This window comes from Dermochelys coriacea, chromosome 9, assembly GCF_009764565.3.
Source record: "Dermochelys coriacea isolate rDerCor1 chromosome 9, rDerCor1.pri.v4, whole genome shotgun sequence".
Lineage (NCBI taxonomy): Eukaryota > Metazoa > Chordata > Testudines > Dermochelyidae > Dermochelys > Dermochelys coriacea.
In genome coordinates, this window is record NC_050076.1 from 40,740,116 (window position 1) to 40,762,765 (window position 22,650).

A 22,650-nucleotide genomic window follows, 5' to 3' on the forward strand; every position below is an offset into this window, starting at 1 on the left:
CCTCAAAAAAAATTCCTGAGAGTACATATCTCCAAAAATCCACAAGGGAAGAATCTTTGCTGAGCAACAGGACAGGAAAGGGTTCTAGGATTCTCACTGAACTGCTCTTTGAAGAACCTTGTCTGGTGGTTTTGGAAAGTGGAGGGAAGAGAGCAACTTATCTGTATCAGGTATTCCTAAGAAACACAATGTGTGAGTGGGCCAGTAGAAGAGATTGAAGTTCACCAGGCCTGCTCACCTATAATGATGAATTGTGGGGTTGGGGAACTGTCTTAGGAAGTAAGGAATTTCACTTCTGACATTAAATTGAAAACCAAGTTGATCCTGTTTTTTTTTCTTTATTTTTTTCTATATTTTTTCTATATTCTATAAGATTTTGATTCTATATTCTATTGCAAGGACACGTAAAACAGTAAGTAATACAAAAAGATCTTGAACATTCCTTCTAGTCAGTGGGATAAGGGCCATAACCAGTGTGGATAATTTGAGTGGTTTATACAAATCAATGAGGGTTAAATAAAGCCCCTCCATGGGACTAGGATGGCTGGTCACCCAAACCTTGGAAAGAATGATTTTAAGGTGGTCTTGTGTGTCTTATTGTAGTATGGAAATTGAACAGGTTGGTTGGTTGGTTGGTTTGTTGTTTTTAATTGAATCAGACCGTTCAGTGCTTAATGGGCTTTAAAATACTTGAAAATTTAAAATGGCACAAGTGTATTCTAAGCCTAAGGGTTCAGTATTTGTCTTAGAACTTTAGAGATTTAGCAAAATATATTCATGTCCTACAACAGGCAAAACAATCATCAGACAAGCTGTGGTGGCAAACTAGGCTTACCCTCACCTATGAATGCTTTGGGCCGCATTTAATAAGATTCCAATTGGCTTCAGAGGTGGGTCTATTGGAGAAAGGAGGTCTAAACGGGCTATAATTAAAAGAAATTTAACATGAATAATGATCCTTGTCGCATGTGCCTAATTCTGAACACACTTTTGATGCTGCAGTTACTGTATTATGCATTTGTTTGACAGAATTTCCCTTCTTTAATATACCTCCAGGCTGTTGTTTTAATCACATATCGATAGTGTCAGCGTTTTTTCTACCACATCATTATTATCCACATTTTAACATGAGCTGGTGAAATATGGCACAGTCCCTGATGTTTATGGACCAATAGAAATTGATAGAACTTTACGTTCCTGAAGCTGTGTGTACCAACTGGCACTTTGATCACTCTGTTGGAGAGAGAGAACATAACACAGGGAATAAAGATGATGATGATGAGAGAAAAGAAGTAATTAACAGTATAGAAAATTTAAAGTAAAAAAACTCATTGGAAAAGATTGACAAAAAGAGATACTGAGACATAAAACTGAAAGTAAGCTTCTTTTGTTCCTTTTTATTTCTCCCTTTGTGCATCATAATTTTTCATTAGTATAATACAAATTTTTATGCCCAAGGAATCAGGGAGATTGGTTCCCAAATCCTATTGAAATTCAGTGGGAATTGGTCACCTAACTCCTTTATGCTCCTTGAAAAATTCCAGGTGACAACAAAATGTAGGGTGTGATTAGAATGTAGTGTTGCCCAAAATTTTAAAAAGTAGGAGTAAAAATTTAGGCTACTAAACATATACAGAGGCAAAAAAAAAAGTCTTTAAGGACTGAGCTGCAGGCTGCTCAGCACTGTAAAGATTCAAGTCACTTATTTCAAAGAATAAATATAGACTTAAACACTGCAATTTAAGCACCTGGTTTTGAAAATCTTGATCTGTGTGCATACTAGTGCCTGGATATCAATGTATTTTTTTCTCTTGAGCTGAAAAACATTTTACCATTGCCTTTAATGTCTGTGTTGCATAATATTTCATAATATTTAAGAAAGTAATTTCTATTTGAACAAGTTGCAGAACAATAGAATGCTAAAAATAAGAATGGTCCTCTGCTATTAATTAAAGCGTTTTCCATAGTCTACGCAGATAGGAAACTAAAAACTTCAGAAATTAAATGATCTTTTATCTATTTAATGGATATTGTTCAAACATAAAAACAGGTTATTTAGGGTGTTTTGAATGATAGATCTCTGCACAGCGGGACTGGCGCGTGCACACAAAAAAAACACCTTTGAAATTTTCCCCAGTCTTCAACCCCTTTGATGTTCCATATTACAATCATTTTTCTTTTGAAAAGGTTGAGAAGTATGGCCCTGTGAGATGTATTTGATTTCAGACGAGAATATTATTTTAATATAATCTTTATTCATGATAGTGAACATTGTACCAGTTTTGTATTGTGCTTGTACTGTTTAAATAAATAGTTTTACATTTTAAGTTTCTTTTCCATTTCCTGAAAGTGATATGGACACACTTCAGTTGGATAGCTGAGGGTTATGGGCAGAGATAGATAGCTGTGAAATCTAGGAATGGCTAATTGATCAACACAAATCAATGTTCTTAGGTTGTTGCTTAGATTTTAAGATCTTTGGAGCAGGGGTCATTTTTGTTCTGTGTTTGTACAGCACCTAGCACCGTGCAGTCCTTATCAAGACTTGAGCTCCTAGGCATTACTAATACAAATAATAAATAAGTGTTCACGCTAACTATAGTATACTCTGTTGGTAGGCATAGAAACTTGTTGACATTAGTGTGTGTTTGTTTTTTCCCCTTGAGACATTTTCTCTTACTCTTCTTGCACTTGTTGCAGTTGATGGTAGAATAAATGCATTATTTTAGTCTTTTACAATATTTTAAAAGATAGCAGGATTTCTTATCATAGTGTAATTACTTAGTTACTTTCTGATGCCTCTTAGCAAAATATGAAAAACGTGTTTTTAGAAACTATTTAATTAATGTATTGCATATTCTCTGATTCTCTTCCCTTTATCCTTAATACTAAGGACATAGTCTGTATTTTGTTGTACTCTGAAAACTGACCATACAAATATGATTGTGGGGTTTCCTGTGTGTATGTATTTCTCACAGATTCCAGATCAGATACTATAGCAGTGAAGGGACATGTAAGTATCTAGACTTACTAATGGAATGGTCAAATTTGCTCAATTTACAAGTAATGTAACTTCTCACACTTAATAATGCTTTTCTAATTGCCAGCCCCAAAAACTCACTTTGGGATCTGAAATCAAGCTGGATTCTTTCCTGCTCATACATCATTGCCAGTAATAAAGTCTGCAGGCCAAATGATGCTTTCATTTACACCTGTGCAACCTCATTAGCCAGCTGGCAGCTGGAATAAAAGGCTTTTGTAGACTGAGCGCATTTGATAATGAATCGGTGAGACACAATAAATTCAGACCCCATGTTAGTATTTTAGAGTGAAATTGCACTGCAACAGTTAAGCTATACTTGTTTTTCTGCTCATCCTGCATCAAACCTCTTTTCTATGGAGAATATGTTTAGAACTACAGGGATGGATGACCAGTAAGAAGACGTTACCCCACCCTTAGGAAAAAGTCTCAGGATAAAAGAGATCAGTCCTCTACCATTGCTAAAACCTGTGATCAGAGGCACACAGTGCTTATGAAAATCACTAGAATAGCTGTAGCTGGCCAAGCTCATCAGAGACCAGATTCCTTTTTTGCATTCTGGCCCTTTTGTGCAGTCTGAGAGATGCAAAGGGGACATAAAGCAGCCAGATCTGGTCCACTGAGAATTCCCATGGTGGAGTGAAGCTACCATAGCTAGCCTCTGCACTGCCATCCCATTCAGCCCCAGAACAAGAAGTATGCTGGGAGGGTTGAAGGGGAAGAGATGGAGCATAGCGCCATGCTCCAACCATACTCAGCTGGCTTACGTCCTGTGGGAGTCACTATAACCAGGTTACTTGGGTCAGAACTGCCTCCAGATACGGGTCCGCTCTGGATAATCAAGGAGCTGTAATTGGCCCCTGACAATCCCCTTTTCTGTACTGAGTAGAATCACAGCACTGCCCAGCCAGGCCCAGTCTCCTACACCCAGTCCAGCTCTTTTCTCTTCTGCATTTAAGTCAGGCTGCATCATCCTCCATGCTTCCTGGGTTTCAGCAGGGGCAACATCGAGAGTACATTGAGAAAGAGGCTCCTTGCTCTCGGTTCCAGTACTCGCCCCAACTCACAGCAGCCAGAAGCAGCAATTGCATGGAAAGACCTGTTGGATTAGGGTGACCAGATGTCCCATTTTTAAAGGGCCAGTCCTGTTTTTTGGAACTTTTTCTTATATAGCCACCTGTTACCCCCCATCCACTGTCCAGTTTTTTCACAATTGATATCTGATCACCCTATGTTGGACAGTCCTGGGTTGCAGCTTGCTCTTTGCTCTTTTTCATCCTTAATAGCAAAAGACGCATCCCTGACAGCACATCCATGACCGCATGTCCCTAATCCTAAGCACTGAGGAGCTACAGCTTCTAAAAAAAATATTTGTAAGAGTTTCTTTTTCCTAACTCACTCGAGGAAATGGCTGAACCATTTTTGCTGAAAATTTCCCCCAAAAATGAGCCAAAGGCATATATCCAGCATGTGAAATTTCAGTCTAAACAGTTAATTTGGCATAGTTATAAACAACTGAAAACGGGAACTTATAATTGGATGAGTTGGGCAACCTTGACTAAAAGCTGTAATACTGTAAAAGCTGCCATTAATATGCAAGCAGATTTATTGCTAAATACAATGCTTTATGAACATTTCCCATAAAGCATTAGTTGTGTTTTCCTACTCAACAACAAGAAGAAATCCCTAATTTGGTAACTCAGATTGTGGCAAATACTAAATTTCTTGCTAATAAAGATGATGGTGTTTAAGAGGAGAAAACACTTCGAAGACATGCAAATGCAAATAGTATTTATAATAATTTTGATCCTTTTAGTTATTGTGCCTGACTTATTAATGCATTACTCCAGTCCTATGCCAATGAAATTCAATTGAAATCAAAACTGGAATAATGAAGTGATGAATCAGGCTTGTTGTTTGCAAATCTCCCCTGGAGAGCGTTAGTTTATTTACAAGCATGTTTTAATTTTAAATATTAGGCTGCTCCCAGTTTTTCACTTGATTTGAGGATATCTGGAGCCGTCAGGTAATTTAAATTTAAATAGTTAAGAAAATGTTGTACAACGGTATGATACAAGAAACATGGTCACAATGTTTACCATTCTAAACAGTTCAGCACTGTATATCTAAATTTAATCAGGATGGTCTCAGAGTTCCATTTTTCTACTAGTTTGGCACTAAAAGGAAAATTGCAGTGTACTGTAAAGGATACCTTAACCACTAAATCTAATTACAAAGCCGAGTAAATGACTAAAACACTGAAATATAATAAAGAATAATTAACACTCATTCAGAAAACTATCATGATGGTTTTATGGGGCAGATTAGGGCTGAAAACATTTGGGTTGTAAGCAATAGACGCTTGAGTGCTTGGGTGAATATTTATTATTTATTTCTAGTATGGTAGTACTTAGAAACTTGAGTGAAAAATCAGGTCCTTATTGTACTATGCCCTGTACAGACAAAGATGACAGTCCCTGCCCAGAGATATTCACAATCTAGATGTCAGAATGTAACAGCTGGACAAAATAGATACATGGAATGGGGCATGGTGGAAGGGTGACATAACAAAATGAGCAGTGTTTAGCTGGAAAATGGCAAAGGTAAATGTTTTAATTGTTTTTAATTGTTTAATTTAATGGTTGTTTTAACAAAAAAAAATAGAATGATCTTTAAACCAACTTTGAAACACTTATAATTTTGACCTGAATTTTCTCATTATTCCTCAGTCTCATGAGAGTGGGCCTCCTGTTGAGAAACATAATGCTATATTATTAAGAAGGCAGTCCTCACTGGCTCCCTTCAAGGAATGGAGATACTGAAAGACTGATTTCTAAAAACTGTTCTGAATATTTCTTTAGAAAACTAAATAAACAACCGATCCTCCTTTCTTCCCATCTACCTACCATTTATCTGTCTATGTTATAGCAAATTTCAAACATGTTTAAATCTCATAAGATCCTTCTGAAACCAACTAAAAATTCTGAAAAAAGAAAAGGAGTACTTGTGGCACCTTAGAGACTAACAAATTTATTAGAGCATAAGCATAAGCTTTCGTGAGCTACAGCTCACTTCATCGGATGCATTACTGCATCGGAAATGCATCCGATGAAGTGAGCTGTAGCTCACGAAAGCTTATGCTCTAATAAATTTGTTAGTCTCTAAGGTGCCACAAGTACTCCTTTTCTTTTTGCGAATACAGACTAACACGGCTGCTGCTATGAAACCTAAAAATTCTGAGTGACTGCTCAGGAAAGTCCAAATCCTTCAGTGAACTCCACATAGTCTTAAAAGCCCTGCCACATGGGGGAACTTGTATGATAAGGTACTACAAGTTCTGTAATTAGCATTATGTGTATTGAACCTTTGAGGAAACATGAAATAACCTGACTTTATTTTATGATGCTAGAATGCTTGAGAAAATTGCACCCCTGAGTTACAGGAGAATTTGTTTCTCAGAACTAAAAGTTGTCTTGAACTTTAATAGATCAAAGGAAACTGAAGTTTAATACAAATTTTAATAGTCTTCCATGCTGTAAGGCACTAGGGCTTCTCTGCAGGTGCACATAAACATGGCTGTACCGGAAAAGTACATTTCACTCTTCGGTTATGTTTTCTTCAAGAACTCTGACAAATAAGCAACCAAGCATTCATTTCAAAATAAATAAAGTAGAACATCAGAAATCTAGGTTCCCACTTTTGTACAGTTCCTGTGAAATTGGATTATAGTGAATTTTTAGATCAGTAATTTGTGCCTTAGTCATAAAATGTGCAAATTATATTTCTGTTTCTCTGAAAAATATTGCAATATGAGACTCTTCCATGGTTTATTGGCTAGTAGTTTGTCTGTTCTTCAAACCCAGCCGCCTCAAGTTTAGAGACTATATAGGCTTTACCTAAACATGATCCACTGGGTCTCTTTCTCTGTGTAATTATGTCAATCTCTTATTAAAGCTGTAGGCTTGGTTCCCATTTCTATTAGCATATTGTCTCCTCCCTGTGTCTGGAATGGAGACCAAAAGCTCTTTCCTAAACTACTTCACCAGCTTGATAATGTAAGTGTACATTGCCTGTAAGGTTGTTTATAAAGCCCAATAAATCTTTGTATGCTGTTTCGTATGTTCAAAAGGTTTAGAGGTGTTATGCCTTCCCACTGTTATATACTTGCTTAAAAGGGTTAAAACATGGCGAGTTTATGAGGAGGAGAAAGGCAAAGCAAGATTTTATTGCATTCTTGTTCTCAGGCTCAGAACAAGCCAGTTTGTGTGCTGTCTGTCCAGTATGACTTCTGTTGCTATAGGTATTTACATTGTTTCATCCCTGAACTTCCCATATCTATTACTGTATGTTCGTAAATCTGCCTGTTACACACTGCACAACATGGCCTTTGAACTCTATCTGTTGAAATACTCATACAAACTCTCATCTCTCTCTCATTTATATATTGGTACCTCCCTTTGTCATGGCCTAGAAGAATACAGACTACATTTAGTGGTGTTAAGCATGCCTCTGACTGTACAATCCATGAAGTATATATTCGAGATGGGCCCAAGCTAAAACTCTGAGTCCAACCTCCTTAAACTTTGGAAAAGTTTGAGTCTGGAGGATCCAGTATTTGTGGTTTACATTGATCTCCAATGTTTGTGGCTTCATACTTTTCATGTTTGAAACCATCAAGCATTGAAGTTTCCTGCAACAAAATGTCTCTACTCAAACTTTGTATAATGTCCAAGAGCACATTAAGGGCACCAAATATAGCCTTGTGATGATATTCAGAAGTTAATAATGAGAGAAACACAACTAAACTAAAACCTTTCCGTCAGAAAACAAAACCTTTCCAAGTCTCTCCTCTTTCCCCATCATCCTGCTGGGGATCATATATGTACATAATATATTTTGCTGCTGCTTGTAACTTGCACTGAGAACCCACTTAGTCTTTTGAGGCAACTGACCTGCTAAAATAATTCATCCTTATCTGCTTTAATTTAGGGGTGTCTCAATGCAGATGGTCACATGGGGCTAAGATACTGTTCTGGTTTGGTATTTAATACAATAACAGTTATCCCAAAAGTCCAATGGGTCCCTTGGAATAGCAAATGCATTTAGGGTTTGTTTATAATAATTCAATTGAAAAATTATATAATTCTTAATGTCTTTCTTCTGTTGCCCTCCATTAAGAAGGGTGATAAATTGTTCTCCTTCACTATTTTTAAATTGCAGCAAGGGAGGCTTAGGTTAGATGTTAGCTACTTGACAGCTAGGACGATTTTTCGAAGCACTAGAACAAGTTACTTAGGGAAGTTGTGGAATCTCTGTCATTGGAAGTTTTTAAGAACAGGTTAGACAAACACCTTCAAGGATGGTCTAGATAATACTAAGGGCTGGTCTACGCTACTTAGTTAAGTTGACATCAGCCAGCTTATGTTGATTTAATTATGTCAGTGTCTGCACTACAGCCTTCCTCCCACTGATATAAGTGCCCAACTACACCGACGACATAACTTCACCTCCACAAGAGGCATAAGGCTTTTGTTGGTGTAGTAAGGTTGACCCAGTGACTGTGTAGACACTGTGTCAGTTAAATGGGTTATCAGTTTCATAGCCCTGAACTGTTAAATTGACTTGGCTGCCTGGCCAAGAAGCTGCAAGCAGCTTTCTCCACTCCCAGCAGGGAGGGGCAGCCAGGCTCCCAGGAGGAGGCTCCCAGTGGAACTGAGAGATCAGGTGCTCAGCTCCACACGCTGCCCTGGTGAGGATGCCCACCACCAATCCAAGGAGGGGAGCATGGAATGCATCACCGCAGTAATTACTGTACCTAATACAGGTTGACTTACATTTCTATTGTAGACGTACCCTTATTAGTCCTGATTCTAGTTCAGGGTACTGGATTAGATGGCCTACTGAGGTCTCTTCCAGTCCTAGGTTTCTATGATTAAAGATTTAAAATAGGTATCATGGCACATGAAAGCTGAATCTTCAGGATAGCCAGTGCATGAACATTCAGCCTCTTTGCTTATTGCTGATTTATTGTAAAACGGCTGCCATTAAGAAAACACAACAAGAAATTTTGCTCCTCGCTATTCTGCTTATTCAGGGGGTGGGGCTGTTTTGTGTACAGGTTCAATGGCATAAAAGTGAGCAATTCAAGATTATACCGATTATTCATCTCCTACAGCATAAGTCCTAAAAGGTCCAAGCAGCTTGAACTCTTATACAGTAATCAACAAAAAGTCAAAAAATGGCCATTCCCAATAAAGAAGCGTCTAAAGATGCTCTGTACTAATATCACTGTCAGTCTATCCTCATACATCTGGCCTGAGATTTACGCTCTGTGGGATTTGCTTGGGGCCTTTGAAATGGTGATTTTATGTCACATAGTTTCCATAGTTAAAAACACTGGAGTCAACGAATTGTCGCTCAATACATTAGAGGGGGTGCATGGAGATTAGTATGTTCAAACAGCCCATAGAGAAAAGAGTTTAAATCCGACCATTTTATAGATTCAATTAAAGTTGACACACACTGTTTTTCTCATTTTTTAAAAAAAAGTGTATTTTCCCATATAGCATAGAAAAACCTAGGAGCGGGAGTGAGGTATTGTAAGAAAATCTCAGTCTTTTTCCATTTCTCATTTGTATAGCCAGCCTTTGTCAAGATTGACCAGTAGTTTCACAGTCATATGGAACATGAGCATTTCATTGCTTGCCTCAATGTTCATCCCACATGTACCGTCTCAGAATGCAATAGAATGCCAGTATTATTTCCTTTCCACACCTTCCAGCTCTGCCTGTTTTGTAGTTACAGTACCTGAATTTTCAGGCCTGATTTTTGGTTACATCAGTTCATATACTGAATTCCCTCCCGCTTTGATATCTGATTTTTTTTTCTTTCTTTTTTTTTTTGGAGATTGCAAGAAATTGGATTTAGCATCAGGTGGAGGTTTAAGAAGTTATCTCCTAACCCCTGCTAAGAAACTCTTGCTTAATCTTCAAAAAGAAAAGGAGTACCGGTGGCACCTTAGAGACTAACAAATTTATAAATTTGTTAGTCTCTAAGGTGCCACCGGTACTCCTTTTCTTTTTGCGAATACAGACTAACACGGCTGCTACTCTGAAACTTCATTAATCTTAAAACTTCCCTGTTTTCAGGGGAGAAGAGGAGAGCCAAGCCTTTTGGTTAAGGCACAGGGCTGGGAGACAAGAAACATTAGTTTCATTTCAGAGCAGGGATTCTCAAACCTTTCCATGGTGTGGACCGCAGCTCAATACTGAGATTCTTTCGTGGCTCAGCTTCTCTCTCATTCATGATCATATGACATTTCTAGGGCAATTACTGTAATTGCTTATATGATAAAGTAGTAACAGGATATGATGAAGTAATAAGAGGAAACTATTGATGCAGTAAAGACAGTTATAACTGTAACACATTTTGCCCATTCTGGAAATTCATCACACCATCTCCTTTGGCTTTTAATTTAATTTCCTCAATCCCATCTGTTTTGTTTCTCTTATCTGGAAACAAGGGGAGCCTAACCATTTGACCATCCAGTTCCTTATGGATGATCAGCAAGTGCTATTTGCATCACTGGTGGGCCACAGAACACAGTTCAGGAGCCTTGGTCTATGGGTCTTCCACAGACTTGTGTGAATCTGTGCAAGTTGCAGTGGGGGAGGTCTAGGTTGCATATTAGGAAACACTATTTCACTAGGAGGGTGGTGAAGCACTGGAATGGGTTACCTAGGGAGGTGGTGGAATCTCCATCCTTAGAGGTTTTTAAGGCCAGGCTTGACAAAGCCCTGGCTAGGATGATTTAGTTGGTGTTGGTCCTGCTTTGAGCAGGGGGTTGGACTAGATGACCTCCTGAGGTCTCATCCAACCCTAATCTTCTTTGATTCTATGATACTGCTTTCCTACAATACAGAGGTGTTAGGGCTGAATTAATATTTGTAAAGTAGTTTTAGTCCTTGGAAGGAAATTGCTACAACAAGGCATAGTGTAAATATATTGTTGAATGTACAGCCTTCCCCCAAACTGTAGATGATCCATTGAGTTAAAGTACTGTATTGTGGACACATCACAATTGCCTTGTCTGATACAATATATTCCACCTCAACCTGACAGTGTGGATAGCTTCCCCATAATAGGCATCTGGATGTGGGCAACTGAGACCCTAATGTATGAAAGGACATAAGCCTGTGCTTAAGTCCAATGACTTCAAATATTTAATCATGTGTATTGTCCAATGATTTCAATTTAAACACTGCTTAAGTGCTTTCCTAAATAGGGATGCTTTCGTGAATTGGGGTCTAAAATCTTAGGATCCATTCCTAAAACTCCTTCCTCATGAAACTATTAGTGTGAATAAGGAAAATGTCAAGAAGGAGATTGCAGGGTTGGGCTCTTAATCTTAAAATGACACATACTCTCTAAAAAGTGCTAATGAAATCCAGCTAGCTTTAGGGTTTGTATTTCTCTGGTCTGCTTTTCAACTGTCTTCCTCTCTTTAAAGTAATGCAGATGGGTAAGAATGTCTTGACTGTGGACACTGTTGCTTCTCTGCTGTTTTCTTCAACTTAGTAACTCCTTTAAATACCTGATTTAAGTTTTAAACAGTGATTAAATCATTAATTTTTACATTTTTCCTCTGCCAAAAAATGTCATGGCATGGCACCATATTAAACATTATCTCCCCGGTAGATAAATGCTAGAGACATTAAAGTGACTATTTTATCAGTTTTAACTGATAAGATCTAGGCATCTATCATCCATTAGTTTTTTCAAGAAGAAAAAACAATAGCTCCCAGCTGCTTGTATGGGAAGAGACAGGCTGGGGAGAGTGGGATGGGGTGGGGATGCAGGAGTATGCATGTATGTTCTGAGCAGTAACAGAGTTAAGTTCATGTTACAAGAGTTGAATGGGTTATAGTGCATGACTTTTGAAGACAACATGTATTAGGAAGGGGATAATAGAATACTAGGAGCAGAACACTTTAAAGAACCAAGGTCAGATATGCAAAAGTATGCATAGAAGAAACATTGACACTGGTGTTTTGTTTAAATTGAACACACATTAACACAGATAAAATTATTTTCAAACCCTTACCCAAATTGTATAAAAATGTAGAGTTGTAATATTTTATATAGCTAACTATGTTAGAAAGAGTGAGGGAGGGGGCTCAGGCCAGGGGGTTTGGGTGCAAGAGGAGTGCAGCAGGGGGTAGGGTTCAGGAGAGGGCTCAGGGAAGGAAGTTGGGGTGAAGAAGAGGTGCAGGGTGCAGCAGGGGTCTCAGGGCAAAGGATTGGGGTGCGGCAGGGGTCTCGGGTGCAGGAAGGGTTTGGGCTCTGGGGTGGCAGCAGCATGCACTGGGGCTCTGGGAAGCGGCCGGCACCACATCCCTGTGGCCCCTGGGGGCGGAAGGGCAGAGGGCTGAGCATGCTGCCCTAGCCTGTGGGTACCTCCCCCAAAGCTCCCATTGGCCGCAGTTCCCCATTCCTAGGCAATGGGAGCTTCAGGGGAGGTACCCACAGGCAAGAGATGCCCACGGAGCTTTCTGCTCTCCCTCCCCCAGGGGCCGCAGGGACGTGGTGCCAGCCGCTTCCTGGAGCAGACTGGAGCCCATGGTGCCACAGGGGTGGCAATCCCACAGGCCAGATCCAAAGCCCTGAGGGGCCAGATCCAGCCTCTGGGCTGTAGTTTGCCCACCCCTGATGTACAGGAATAAATAATGCACACCATACCTACAGAATGGGGGAATGTTTCCTGGAAAGCAGTTTCTCGGAAAAGGATTTTAGGGGGTATAGTGGGCAAGCAACTGAACTTTAAAAGGAACATCATCCCAGTATGATGCTGTGGCAAGAAGGTTGGGAGGTATAAACAAGGGAATAGTGAGCAGGAGTAGAGAGGTGATTTTACCTCTGTGTATTGGTAAGACTGATACTGGGATAAAGTGTCCGCTTCTGTTGTCCACACTTCAAAAAGGATATTGCAAAATTGGACAGGGTACAGAAAAGAGCCACAAAAATGATTTGCAGGCAGGAGAAAATGCCTGACAGTGAGAGACTTAAAAAGCTCAGTCTGTTCAGCTTATCAAAAAGAAGATTAAGAGGTGACTTGATTAAATTGCATGGACAAAAATACTGATATTAACGGGCTCTTTAATATAGCGGAGAAAGACATAAGAACCTGTGGCTGGAAGCTTAAGCCAGACAAATTTGTATTAGAAATAAGGCACAAAGTTGTAACAGTGAGGGTAATTAACCACTGGAACAAACTACTAAGGGAAGTGATGGATTCTCCATCTTCTGATGTCCTCAAATCAAGATGGGATTCTTTTCTGGAAGATTTTCTTTACTCAAACCCAAGTTATTGGGCTCAATGCAGGGGTAACTAGGTACAATTTAATCGCCTGGGATATACATTAGGTCAGGCTGATGATCTAATAGTACCTTCTGGCCTTAAATTTATTTTTAAAGGTGGCTTGGAAATATAATTAAAAATTGGGTGTGTATTTCCCCCCCCCCTTTTTTTTGTTTCTTTATGATAGCCTGACAACTTAAAAAAAAAGTGTGAAAGGACTGAGGTCAAAACATTTGGCATAAAGGGTACATTTTGACTTCATCCATATAAAGGTGGAGGTTAATCATAATGACATTTGAGGTAACATTTGAGGAGGGAGAAGAGGATGAGGACAGAAACCTGAGGGAGGCTGACAAGTATTTAGCATGTCTGGGGCAAGAGGAGGAATTAATTACATGCATCAAGTGTTGAAAGCACAATTCAGAAATCTATGTAGCAAAGCTAAGATCTGAACAAGGGCACTAGATATTTTCCTAGTTTTCCAGACTTTGTGCATCAAACTTTCATTAGTTTTGAATTGAGCTATTTCTTTTCTCTCTTCTGAGTACGTCTGTTGGAAAATTTTCTAATTTTGAATTTTTTAATATGAAAAATTCAATTTTTCATCCAGTTTTAATTTTGTGTTGACTTCTGTGGCCAGGTTGAAAATTGCAGCTTAAAATAAAAAGGCCCTTCATAGATGAATGGTTTTTTCTTACTAATGCAAAGTCATACGAGAGTAGACACATTGTGTTATGCAAGAAATGTTTCACATTACTACATCTTGCAAAATTCTTCATCGAATAAATTGTTTCATTTGGCAAATTAATTGCACACACTAAATGTGGTTCACGTTTTCAGGAGTCACACAGAACTTCTGTGAATAATCGTATTTTTTTGGTGTTCTATGGCTCAGGAGTACAGTCTTCATTCTTTTTGGCATAAGGAATTCCTATTGCTGTGCCAAACAGTTAATTGACTACAAAATTTTCATGTGGTGTTTTTTTTTCTTTAAATTGCTCTAAACTAAAAAAAAAAAAAAAAAAAAAAAGTAAATTGCTTTAAAACATTTTAGACCTAATCTGCCCTAATATATCTAAGTTTCAGAACTGATGTAGGACTTAAGGGAGAAGACAAAATAATTCAGATTTCAATTTTTACGAACATGTTTAATACTTGAAGTTTGGCAACTGCTGCAAACACTTGAGGGCATTTTCTTATTACTATTTAGTAATTGAACTTTTAGAGCCTATGTAGAATTTAGTGAGAGAGGAGATATAGAATCATAGAACTGGAAGGGACCTCAAGAGGTCATCTAGTCCAGTCCCCTGCACTCAAGGCAGGACTAAGTATTATCTAGACCATCCCTGACAGGTGTTTGTCCAACCTGCTCTTAAAAATCACCAATGATGGAGATTCCACAACATCCCTAGGCGATTTATTCCAGTGCTTAACCACTCTGCCAGTTAGGAAGTTTTCCCTAATGTCCAGCCTAAACCTCCCTTGCTGCGATTTCAGCCCATTGCTTCCTATCCTCAAAGGTTCAGAAGAACAATTTTTCTCCCTCTTCCTTATAACAACCTTTTATGTGCTTGAAAACTGTTATCTTGTCCCCTCTCTGTTTTTTTTTCTCCAGACTAAACAAACCCAGTTTTTTCAGTCTTCCCTCATAGGTCATATTTTCTAGACCTTTAATCATGTTTGTTGCTCTTCTCTGGATTTTCTCCAATTTGTCCACACTTTCCAGAAATGTGGCACACAGAACTGGACACAGTAGTCCAGTTGAGGCCTAATCAGCACAGAGTAGAGCGGAAGAATTACTTCTCATGTCTTGCTTACAATACTCCTGCAAATACATCCCAGAATGATGTTTGGTTTTGTTTGCAACAGCGTTACACTGTTGACTCGTATTTAGCTTGTGATCCACTATGACCCCCAGATCCATTTTTGCACAGTACTCCCTCCTAGGTAGTCATTTCCCATTTTGTATGTGTGCAACTGATTGTTCCTTCCTAAGTGGAGTACTTTGCATTTGCCCTTATTGAGTTTCATCCTATTTACTTCAGACCATTTCTCCAGTTTGTCCAGATCATTTTGAATTTTAATCTTATCCTCCAAAGCATTTGCAACTCGTCCCACCTTGGTATCATCTGCAAACTTTATAAGTATACTCTCTATGCCATTATCTAAATCATTGATGAAGATATTGAACAGAACCAGACCCAGAACCAATTCCTGTGGGATCCCACTCGTTATGCCCTTCCAGCATGACTGTGAACCACTGATAACTACTCTCTGGGAACGATTTTCCAACCAGTTGTACATCCATCTTATAGTAGCGCCATTTAGGTTGTATTTCTCTAGTTTGTTTATGAGAAGGTCATGCGAGACAGTATCAAAAGCCCTACTAAAGTCAAGATATGCCACATCTACCACTTCCCTCCTTTCCACAAGGCTTGTTACCCTGTCAAAGAAAGCTATCAGGTTGGTTTGAAATGATTTGTTCATGACAAATCCATGCTGACTGTTATTTATCACCCTATTATCTTTTAGATGTTTGCAAATTGATTGCTTAATTATTTTCTCCATAATCTTTCCAGGTACAGAAGTTAAGCTCACTGGTCTGTAATTCCCTGGGTTGTCCTTATTTTCCTTTTTATAGATGGGCACTATATTTGCCCTTTTCCAGTCTTCTGGAATGTCTCCCATCTTCCATGACGTTTCAAAGATAATTGCTAACGATTCAGTCAGCTCCTTGGGTATTTTAGGATGCATTTCATCAGGCCCTGGTGATTTGAAGACATCTGATTTGTATAAGTAATTTTTCACTTGTTCTTTCCCTATTTTAGACTCTGATCCTACCTCATTTTCACTGGTATTCACTATGTTAGACATCCAATCACCACCAATCTTCTTGGTGAAAACTGAAACAAAAAAGTCATTAAGCACCTCTGCCATTTCCACGTTTTCTGTTATTGTCTTTTCCCTCTCATTGAGTAACAGGCCTACTCTGTCCTTGGTCTTTCACTTGCTTCTAATATATTTGTAGAATGTTTTCTTATTTTCTTTTATGTCCCTAGGTAGTTTGATCTCGTTTTGTGCCTTGGCTTTTCTAATTTTTTTCCTACATACTTGTGGTGTTTTTTTATATTCATCCTTTGTAATTTGACCGAGTTTTTAATTTTTGTAGAACTCTCTTTTGAGTTTTAAATCATTGAAGATCTCCTGGTTAAGCCAGGGAGGTCTCTTGCCATACTTCCTATCTTTCCTACACAGTGAGATAGTTTGCTCTTGTGTCCTTAATAATGTCTCTTTGAAAACTGCCATCTTCAATTGTTTTTCCCCTTAGACTTGTGTCCCATGGGATTTTACCTACCAACTCCCTGAGTTTGATAAAGTCTGCCTTCTTGAAATCCATTGTCTTTATTGTGCTGTTCTCCCTCCTACCGTTACTGAGAATCATGAACGCTACCATTTCATGATCACTTTCACCCAAGTTGCCTTCCACTTTCAAATTCTCAGCCAGTTCTTCCCTGTTTGTCAAAATCAAATCTAGAACATCCTCCCCTCCCTCCTCCTCATAGCCTTCTCCACTCTGAAATAAAAAATTGTCTCCAATACATTCCAAGAACTTATTGGATAATCTGTGCCCTGCTGTGTTGTTTTCCCAGGAGATGTCTGGGTAGCTGAAGTCCCCCATCACCACCAAGTCCTGTGCTTTGGATGATTCTGTTAGATGTTTTTAAAAAAAGCCTCATCCACCTCTTCTTCCTGGTTTGGTGGTCTGTGGTAGATCCCTACCATGACATCACCCTTGGTTTTTTAGCCCTTTTATCCTTACCCAGAGACTTTCAACAAGTCTGTCTCTTGTTTCTATCTCAACCTCAGTCCAAGTGTATACATTTTTAATATATAAGGCAACACCTCCTCCCTTTTTCCCCTTCCTGTCCTTCCTGAGCAAGCTGTATCCTTCTATACCAATATTCCAATCGTGTATTATCCCACCAAGTGTCCATGATGCCAACTATGTCATAGTTGTGTTTGTTTACTAGCATTTTGAGTTCTTCCTGCTTATTCCCCTTGCTTCTCACATTAGTATACAGACATCTAAGATACTGATTTGATTCCTCTCCTCCCCCCCTCCCCGTTCTGTCTTGTCTCTCCTTTATTTAGTCTATAACAGTCCATGCTCCCCGCAGATTCCGACCCATCTCCCAGGTCTCCATGTTTTTGACTTACCTGTAGGCTTTGGTCACCTGCCCCCATATTTAGCATGTGAAGCTGGAGAAATATGCCTTTTATGTTTTTATAAAGATTTTAAAGTTTTGGATTAACTCCATGACTGGTTAATTACTTACATTTATTTGCAAATTTTGGCTGTAAAAATAGTAAAGTCTTAGGGCCCTGTGGTCATTCGAGCTTGTAACATCATTGAGCTTCAGTCATTGTCATTTTTTTTAAATGAAATAAAAGATGCCTGGAAGATCAACAGCAAACTACTTGAATTCAGGATGGAGTGTCTGGAGTGTCTACTGTATTATTCCTCAAGTCCCGGAATCTGCAAACTATCTATGTTCCTCCCATTTCATAATCACTAAGCCTTGTTAATAAATCATAGGAGATGGAGCTGTTTAATTCATGTTCCTAGTTCTATGTAAAAGAAACTTGAGATATCACAGATTTGCAGAAGTTTTAGCTGCACTGCTGAATTGGGGTGTGTGTGTTTTCTATAATAACCATTAGTCATAACCTATCCAATGTGGTCGAGGTGATGGTAGGGATGAAAAAACTTAAAAATCTTTTGAACAGTTTTTCCAGAGAATGTTTGTTTCAAAAAGTTTCACCACTAGACACACTAGACAAAGAGATTGGACTTTATGGGCCATATTCTCTGCTGGTCTAAATGAGTGAAACTCCATGATGTCAATGGAGCTGCACTAATGCTTAAAACTTGTGTATCTTTTGCTTTGTAATTAATTTTTTCGAATGTGGGTAACTTTAGCAAACCATGCTTTAGTTCAGTGGTTTAAATCAGTGTTTCTCAATGACCAGTCCGTGGTCCGGTGCCGGTCCCTCAGATCTCCCTGACACAGTTTAGGAAGGCAGAAAACTGCTCAATGGTATCAAAAAGGTTGAAAAACACTAGTTTAAATAATATATTACACATGTAATACAAACATAAAAACCTTACTAAAAAGAAATTAACATTGTACAGTAACAAATGCTTGTAGGCGGAGTGATGTCACAAGTCTGGCTTCTAGAGAAGGTACAGTAGAATCATCAGTTACAAACTGACTGGTCAATCACGCACCTCATTTGGAACCTGAAGTACACAATCAGCAGCAGAGACCAGACCCCTCCCCCCCGCCATACCACCGCAAAAAGTAAATACAGTACAGTACTGTGTTAAACGTAAACTACTAAAAAAAAAAATTCTTCTTGATAGTAAAGTTTCAAAGCTGTATTAAGTCAATGATAAGTTGTCAACGTTAACAACCACAACGTTTTGTTCAGAGTTGCGAACATTTCAGAATTACGAACATTCCCAAGTCCTACTATAACTCACTTTGTTCCTCTGCGGAAGTGTTTCAGTTTCCAGGCAGATGTGGTTTTAAAAGGCTGTTGTTGCTGTTTTTTTTCAATAGTATTGAAGAACTTCATGTAGTTTTAAGAATTTAGGAATGTGTTTTCAAGCATCTAAATCCATTCGGGGAGGTTGCTATAGTTGTTGTATAGTCATAATTCTTGGCAGAGATTTGGTGGCCTCTATGAAATTCATTGGTGTTCTTGATCCAGTTCCTGTCAGATCAATATACTCATCAGGAGGGCTACCATCACAATAGGTATCCATGTTGTCAGTGAAGGCAGAAGTATTAATGGTTTGAATGGATATAGAGGCTGAATTATATAATTGCATATCCATGTGATTCTTGTAGGTCAGGATAAAGTGTGCTGATGGAGTAGCTTGGGGAGCTTGTATATCGTTGCTCTTGGATTTTCAGTTTTCAGTGTTGCCAAAGTGTCAATCTGGCACTTTCCATAGGCATGTAATTCAGATTTAGAAAAGTAAAATCAGAATCTTCCAGACAGGCATTTTTTATAAGAACCTGTCAACTGAAAGAAACTTCTTTATTTGTGGGGGGGAAATAATAAATAAAAATAATGAAATTTTGTGTTTCTGCTTTTGGTGACCCCTAGAAAGAAAGGCTAGGCACGATCTGTAGGGCCAAGCTAGGTTTGCTGAGAAATGCAATTAGCCTTAAGAGACCCCTTATCATCCCTAAAACAGGAAGGGAGTTGGTATTTAAAGGTCAGGAGTTATTAGTGTAATTGTGCAGAAAGTTGTGGTGTTAACAGGTTAGAAGATCTTGCATTATTATTGGACACCCTGAACACTTGTGTAACAAAACTAACCCCCCTCTATTGCTTTAACTTTAGCAATACTGGGGTAGTGCTGGATTACTAGCTCCTATTTTATAGAGTCAACTAGTGAGCTGAAACATTATGCTTGTTTTACTATATATGTACTGTGATAAAATGTTGACTCTGCTGCTTCATAAATCAGTATCACTTGTATATATTTTTTCAAGTTTGAAAATGTTACCACAAATTGTTACCCTTTGCCAAGCATCATCTTTTTTTGCTCCTGAAAAATGTTGATGTCCATTTTCTTCTTTAATAATGAATAAAGTGTAGATTTCAAAACATTAATTCTATATTTTTTTCTTCCATTTTTCAGCGGAACCCCTGCCTTTAATGGACTTGTGCCGAAGATCAATTCGCTTTGCTCTTGGCAGAGATCGCCTGCATGACATAGAAACTCTACCTTTGCCCCAGTCTCTGAAAAATTATTTACAGTATCAATAAGAAGTCTTAGAATCCTTTTTCTGGCCTCACGTTGGACTAAATCAATGCAAATGGCAGAAATTATTGTTTACATCAAAATAGAAATCTTTGTGGTGGACACGAGTGTTATTTAATTTTTAATATATATATTTTTTCTGAATCATCTGAAGCAGAACAACCTGCATACTAAAGAATGCAAAAACATGAATTTGATCTAGAGTCACAAATTATCTGTTGCCTCTAGGACAGTATCCAAGATTGAATTCTCCCAGTCAGATTCTTAGCTGGCACTTATTGGCTTAGCTCCACTGACTTCCAGTAGACACCAGCTGAAAATCTGGCCCCCAAGAGTTATTCTTATGCAGAAGATCATCCTTTGAATAATGTGGTTACTAGTGAAAGAAATAACACTGTGTTAAGTTAACAATAATGTCTAAATCTTAAAATTTGATGTTCAGAGGTGCTGAGTAATCACAGTTTATCTGAAATCTTGAATACTTAGCCCTTAATGTGTTAGAGGACCTATCATGTTTTAAAATATATGAAGTAAGTCATTACATAGAGCACCGATGCTGGATTTAATGATACATGAGAAAAATTGTTCCTGAAGAGCGGAATATCTACTAAATTGGATATGGTAATAAAGTCAATGCAATCCAGTGTTTTCAAGACCAAATCTCATTCCTCCAAAGTTCTGTATAGTTTATAACAAAGCTGTTCACTATCTTGAGATTTTAAGATATTCACATTTTAAGAAGCCTGTCACTTTTTTATTTGAACAAATTTATTATTTTTATGTTATACCATCTCTAAATACTTCTGCTCTCTTTTTAATGTATGTGTGATATATTGTTTATTTATCTGTTTAACATCTGTGGAGTCCTCGTTTAACTGTTTCCATCTTGGACGGACTGATTTACTCCCTCCCTCCCCCCAGATGTATTCATTTTTCAGGCTCAACCTGTTCTTAAAGATGCTGCTTTCTATTTGCATTTCTTATGTTTCAAGTTATCTGCCTGATCAGTTATCTAGTTTTTAAACTGGAAGTTGTTGTAATGGCAGGATGTCGATTGTTGAGACTTAACTGCCTTCAGCATATTTTAATGTGAATTTACTGATGAATGAGGAGAAAATTTCTAATAAAGTCTACTGTCCAAAATGAAACCAGTGTCTCCTTTCATTAGATATACTTAACAGAAGCAATACATTCCGAGTTGAAGTTCAGTTTCTGTAGCACGTACGCTGCTGCTTCTGTGTGGTGTTTCTTTGACAGTGGGGTGGGGTAGAAAGGGAGATGGACTCTTCTTTCTCAGCAGTGCCAATGCCCTGCTGCTGACACGTCCTAGTCAGTGTGGGCTTGTCAGCACCAAGATCAGTTCTATACTATATTGCAATAGGTCTTGCAGAGGGGGAGGCTGCGAATTCCAAAACATGTTAATCTCTTCCCTCATTTTTTCCTAGTCCACTCACTTTTTGATTTACTCAAGCCTTTTACTTAACTATTCCTTTGTTCTATCCTCTCCTGCTCTTATCTTAATGCCTTCTTCCATTGCTACTCATTGTTCTTGAAAAAATCTTCCAGTTGCGTGCCCGTCAGCCTCGCTCTTCAAAGCAGAAACTTTCCATGAAACCTTGCAATCAATGTTCCCCAAAATATCATACAAATTTGAAAGAATGTAACAAAAAAACTTCTCCCATCTGATGTATGATCTATGGCAAATCTTGCTTCTCAAAAAGCAGCGACTGTTCCTCCCATTGTTCACCAAAGGGGGGGGCAAGTGGGACAATTTGCCCCAAGCCCCACAGGGGTCCCCACGAGAATGTCTGAGATCTGAGACAGGGAAGGGGCCCCCAAAATTGCTTTGCCCCAAGCCCCCGGAATCTTCTGGGCGGCCCTGCTACAGAATACCCTTCGTTTCCTATAGCCCATCCCACCATGTCTCATGCGATACTCTTGTGTTTTTAACCAGTTTAAATTGCAAGAATCACAGGACCCCTTTAAAATGCTGTGTATACTTCTGGTGCTTTGTAAATAATCTTATTGTTTGAGGATATGGGGAGGAGAAGTAAGGAGAGGAAATGAGAAACCACCGAAATGCCAACTGTAGTTGTGCTGGGCAGTCTGACATATGCAAGGCAAACACAATAACTTTAGAATGGTGCAGAGTGACGGGAAGACTTTGTGCAGAACTGAAGAACATATCAGGTAAGCACTTCAGAAAATCTGTGTCTTGTCCTTTAGCCCCATTGTTCACATTCCTTTTAATGACTGTGCCAACACACAACTGTTATATTTCAAATGTTATCTTTCAATACCCTTTTGTACCGTGACCCATGCTTGTATCTTCTTTTGCCAATGCAAAAGTTGTGTGTGTGTGTGTGTGTGTGTGTGTGTGTGTGTGTGTGTGTGAGAGAGAGAGAGAGAGAG

The 22,650-nt window shown here is 38.7% G+C and overlaps 1 protein-coding gene across 6 annotated transcripts in view; it reads left to right on the forward strand.

Moving 5' to 3' along the window:
* SPSB4 (splA/ryanodine receptor domain and SOCS box containing 4) overlaps window positions 1-21,380 on the forward strand; it is a 322,601-nt gene extending 301,221 nt beyond the window's left edge. For all 6 annotated transcript variants that reach the window (XM_038415097.2, XM_038415095.2, XM_043492433.1 and 3 more), the window contains one exon: window positions 20,116-21,380. In XM_038415097.2, coding sequence (XP_038271025.1) covers window positions 20,116-20,243 — 128 coding nt within the window. In that variant the 3' untranslated portion in view covers window positions 20,244-21,380. The remainder of the gene's footprint in view (window positions 1-20,115) is intronic.
* The last annotated feature ends 1,270 nt before the right edge of the window (window positions 21,381-22,650 follow it).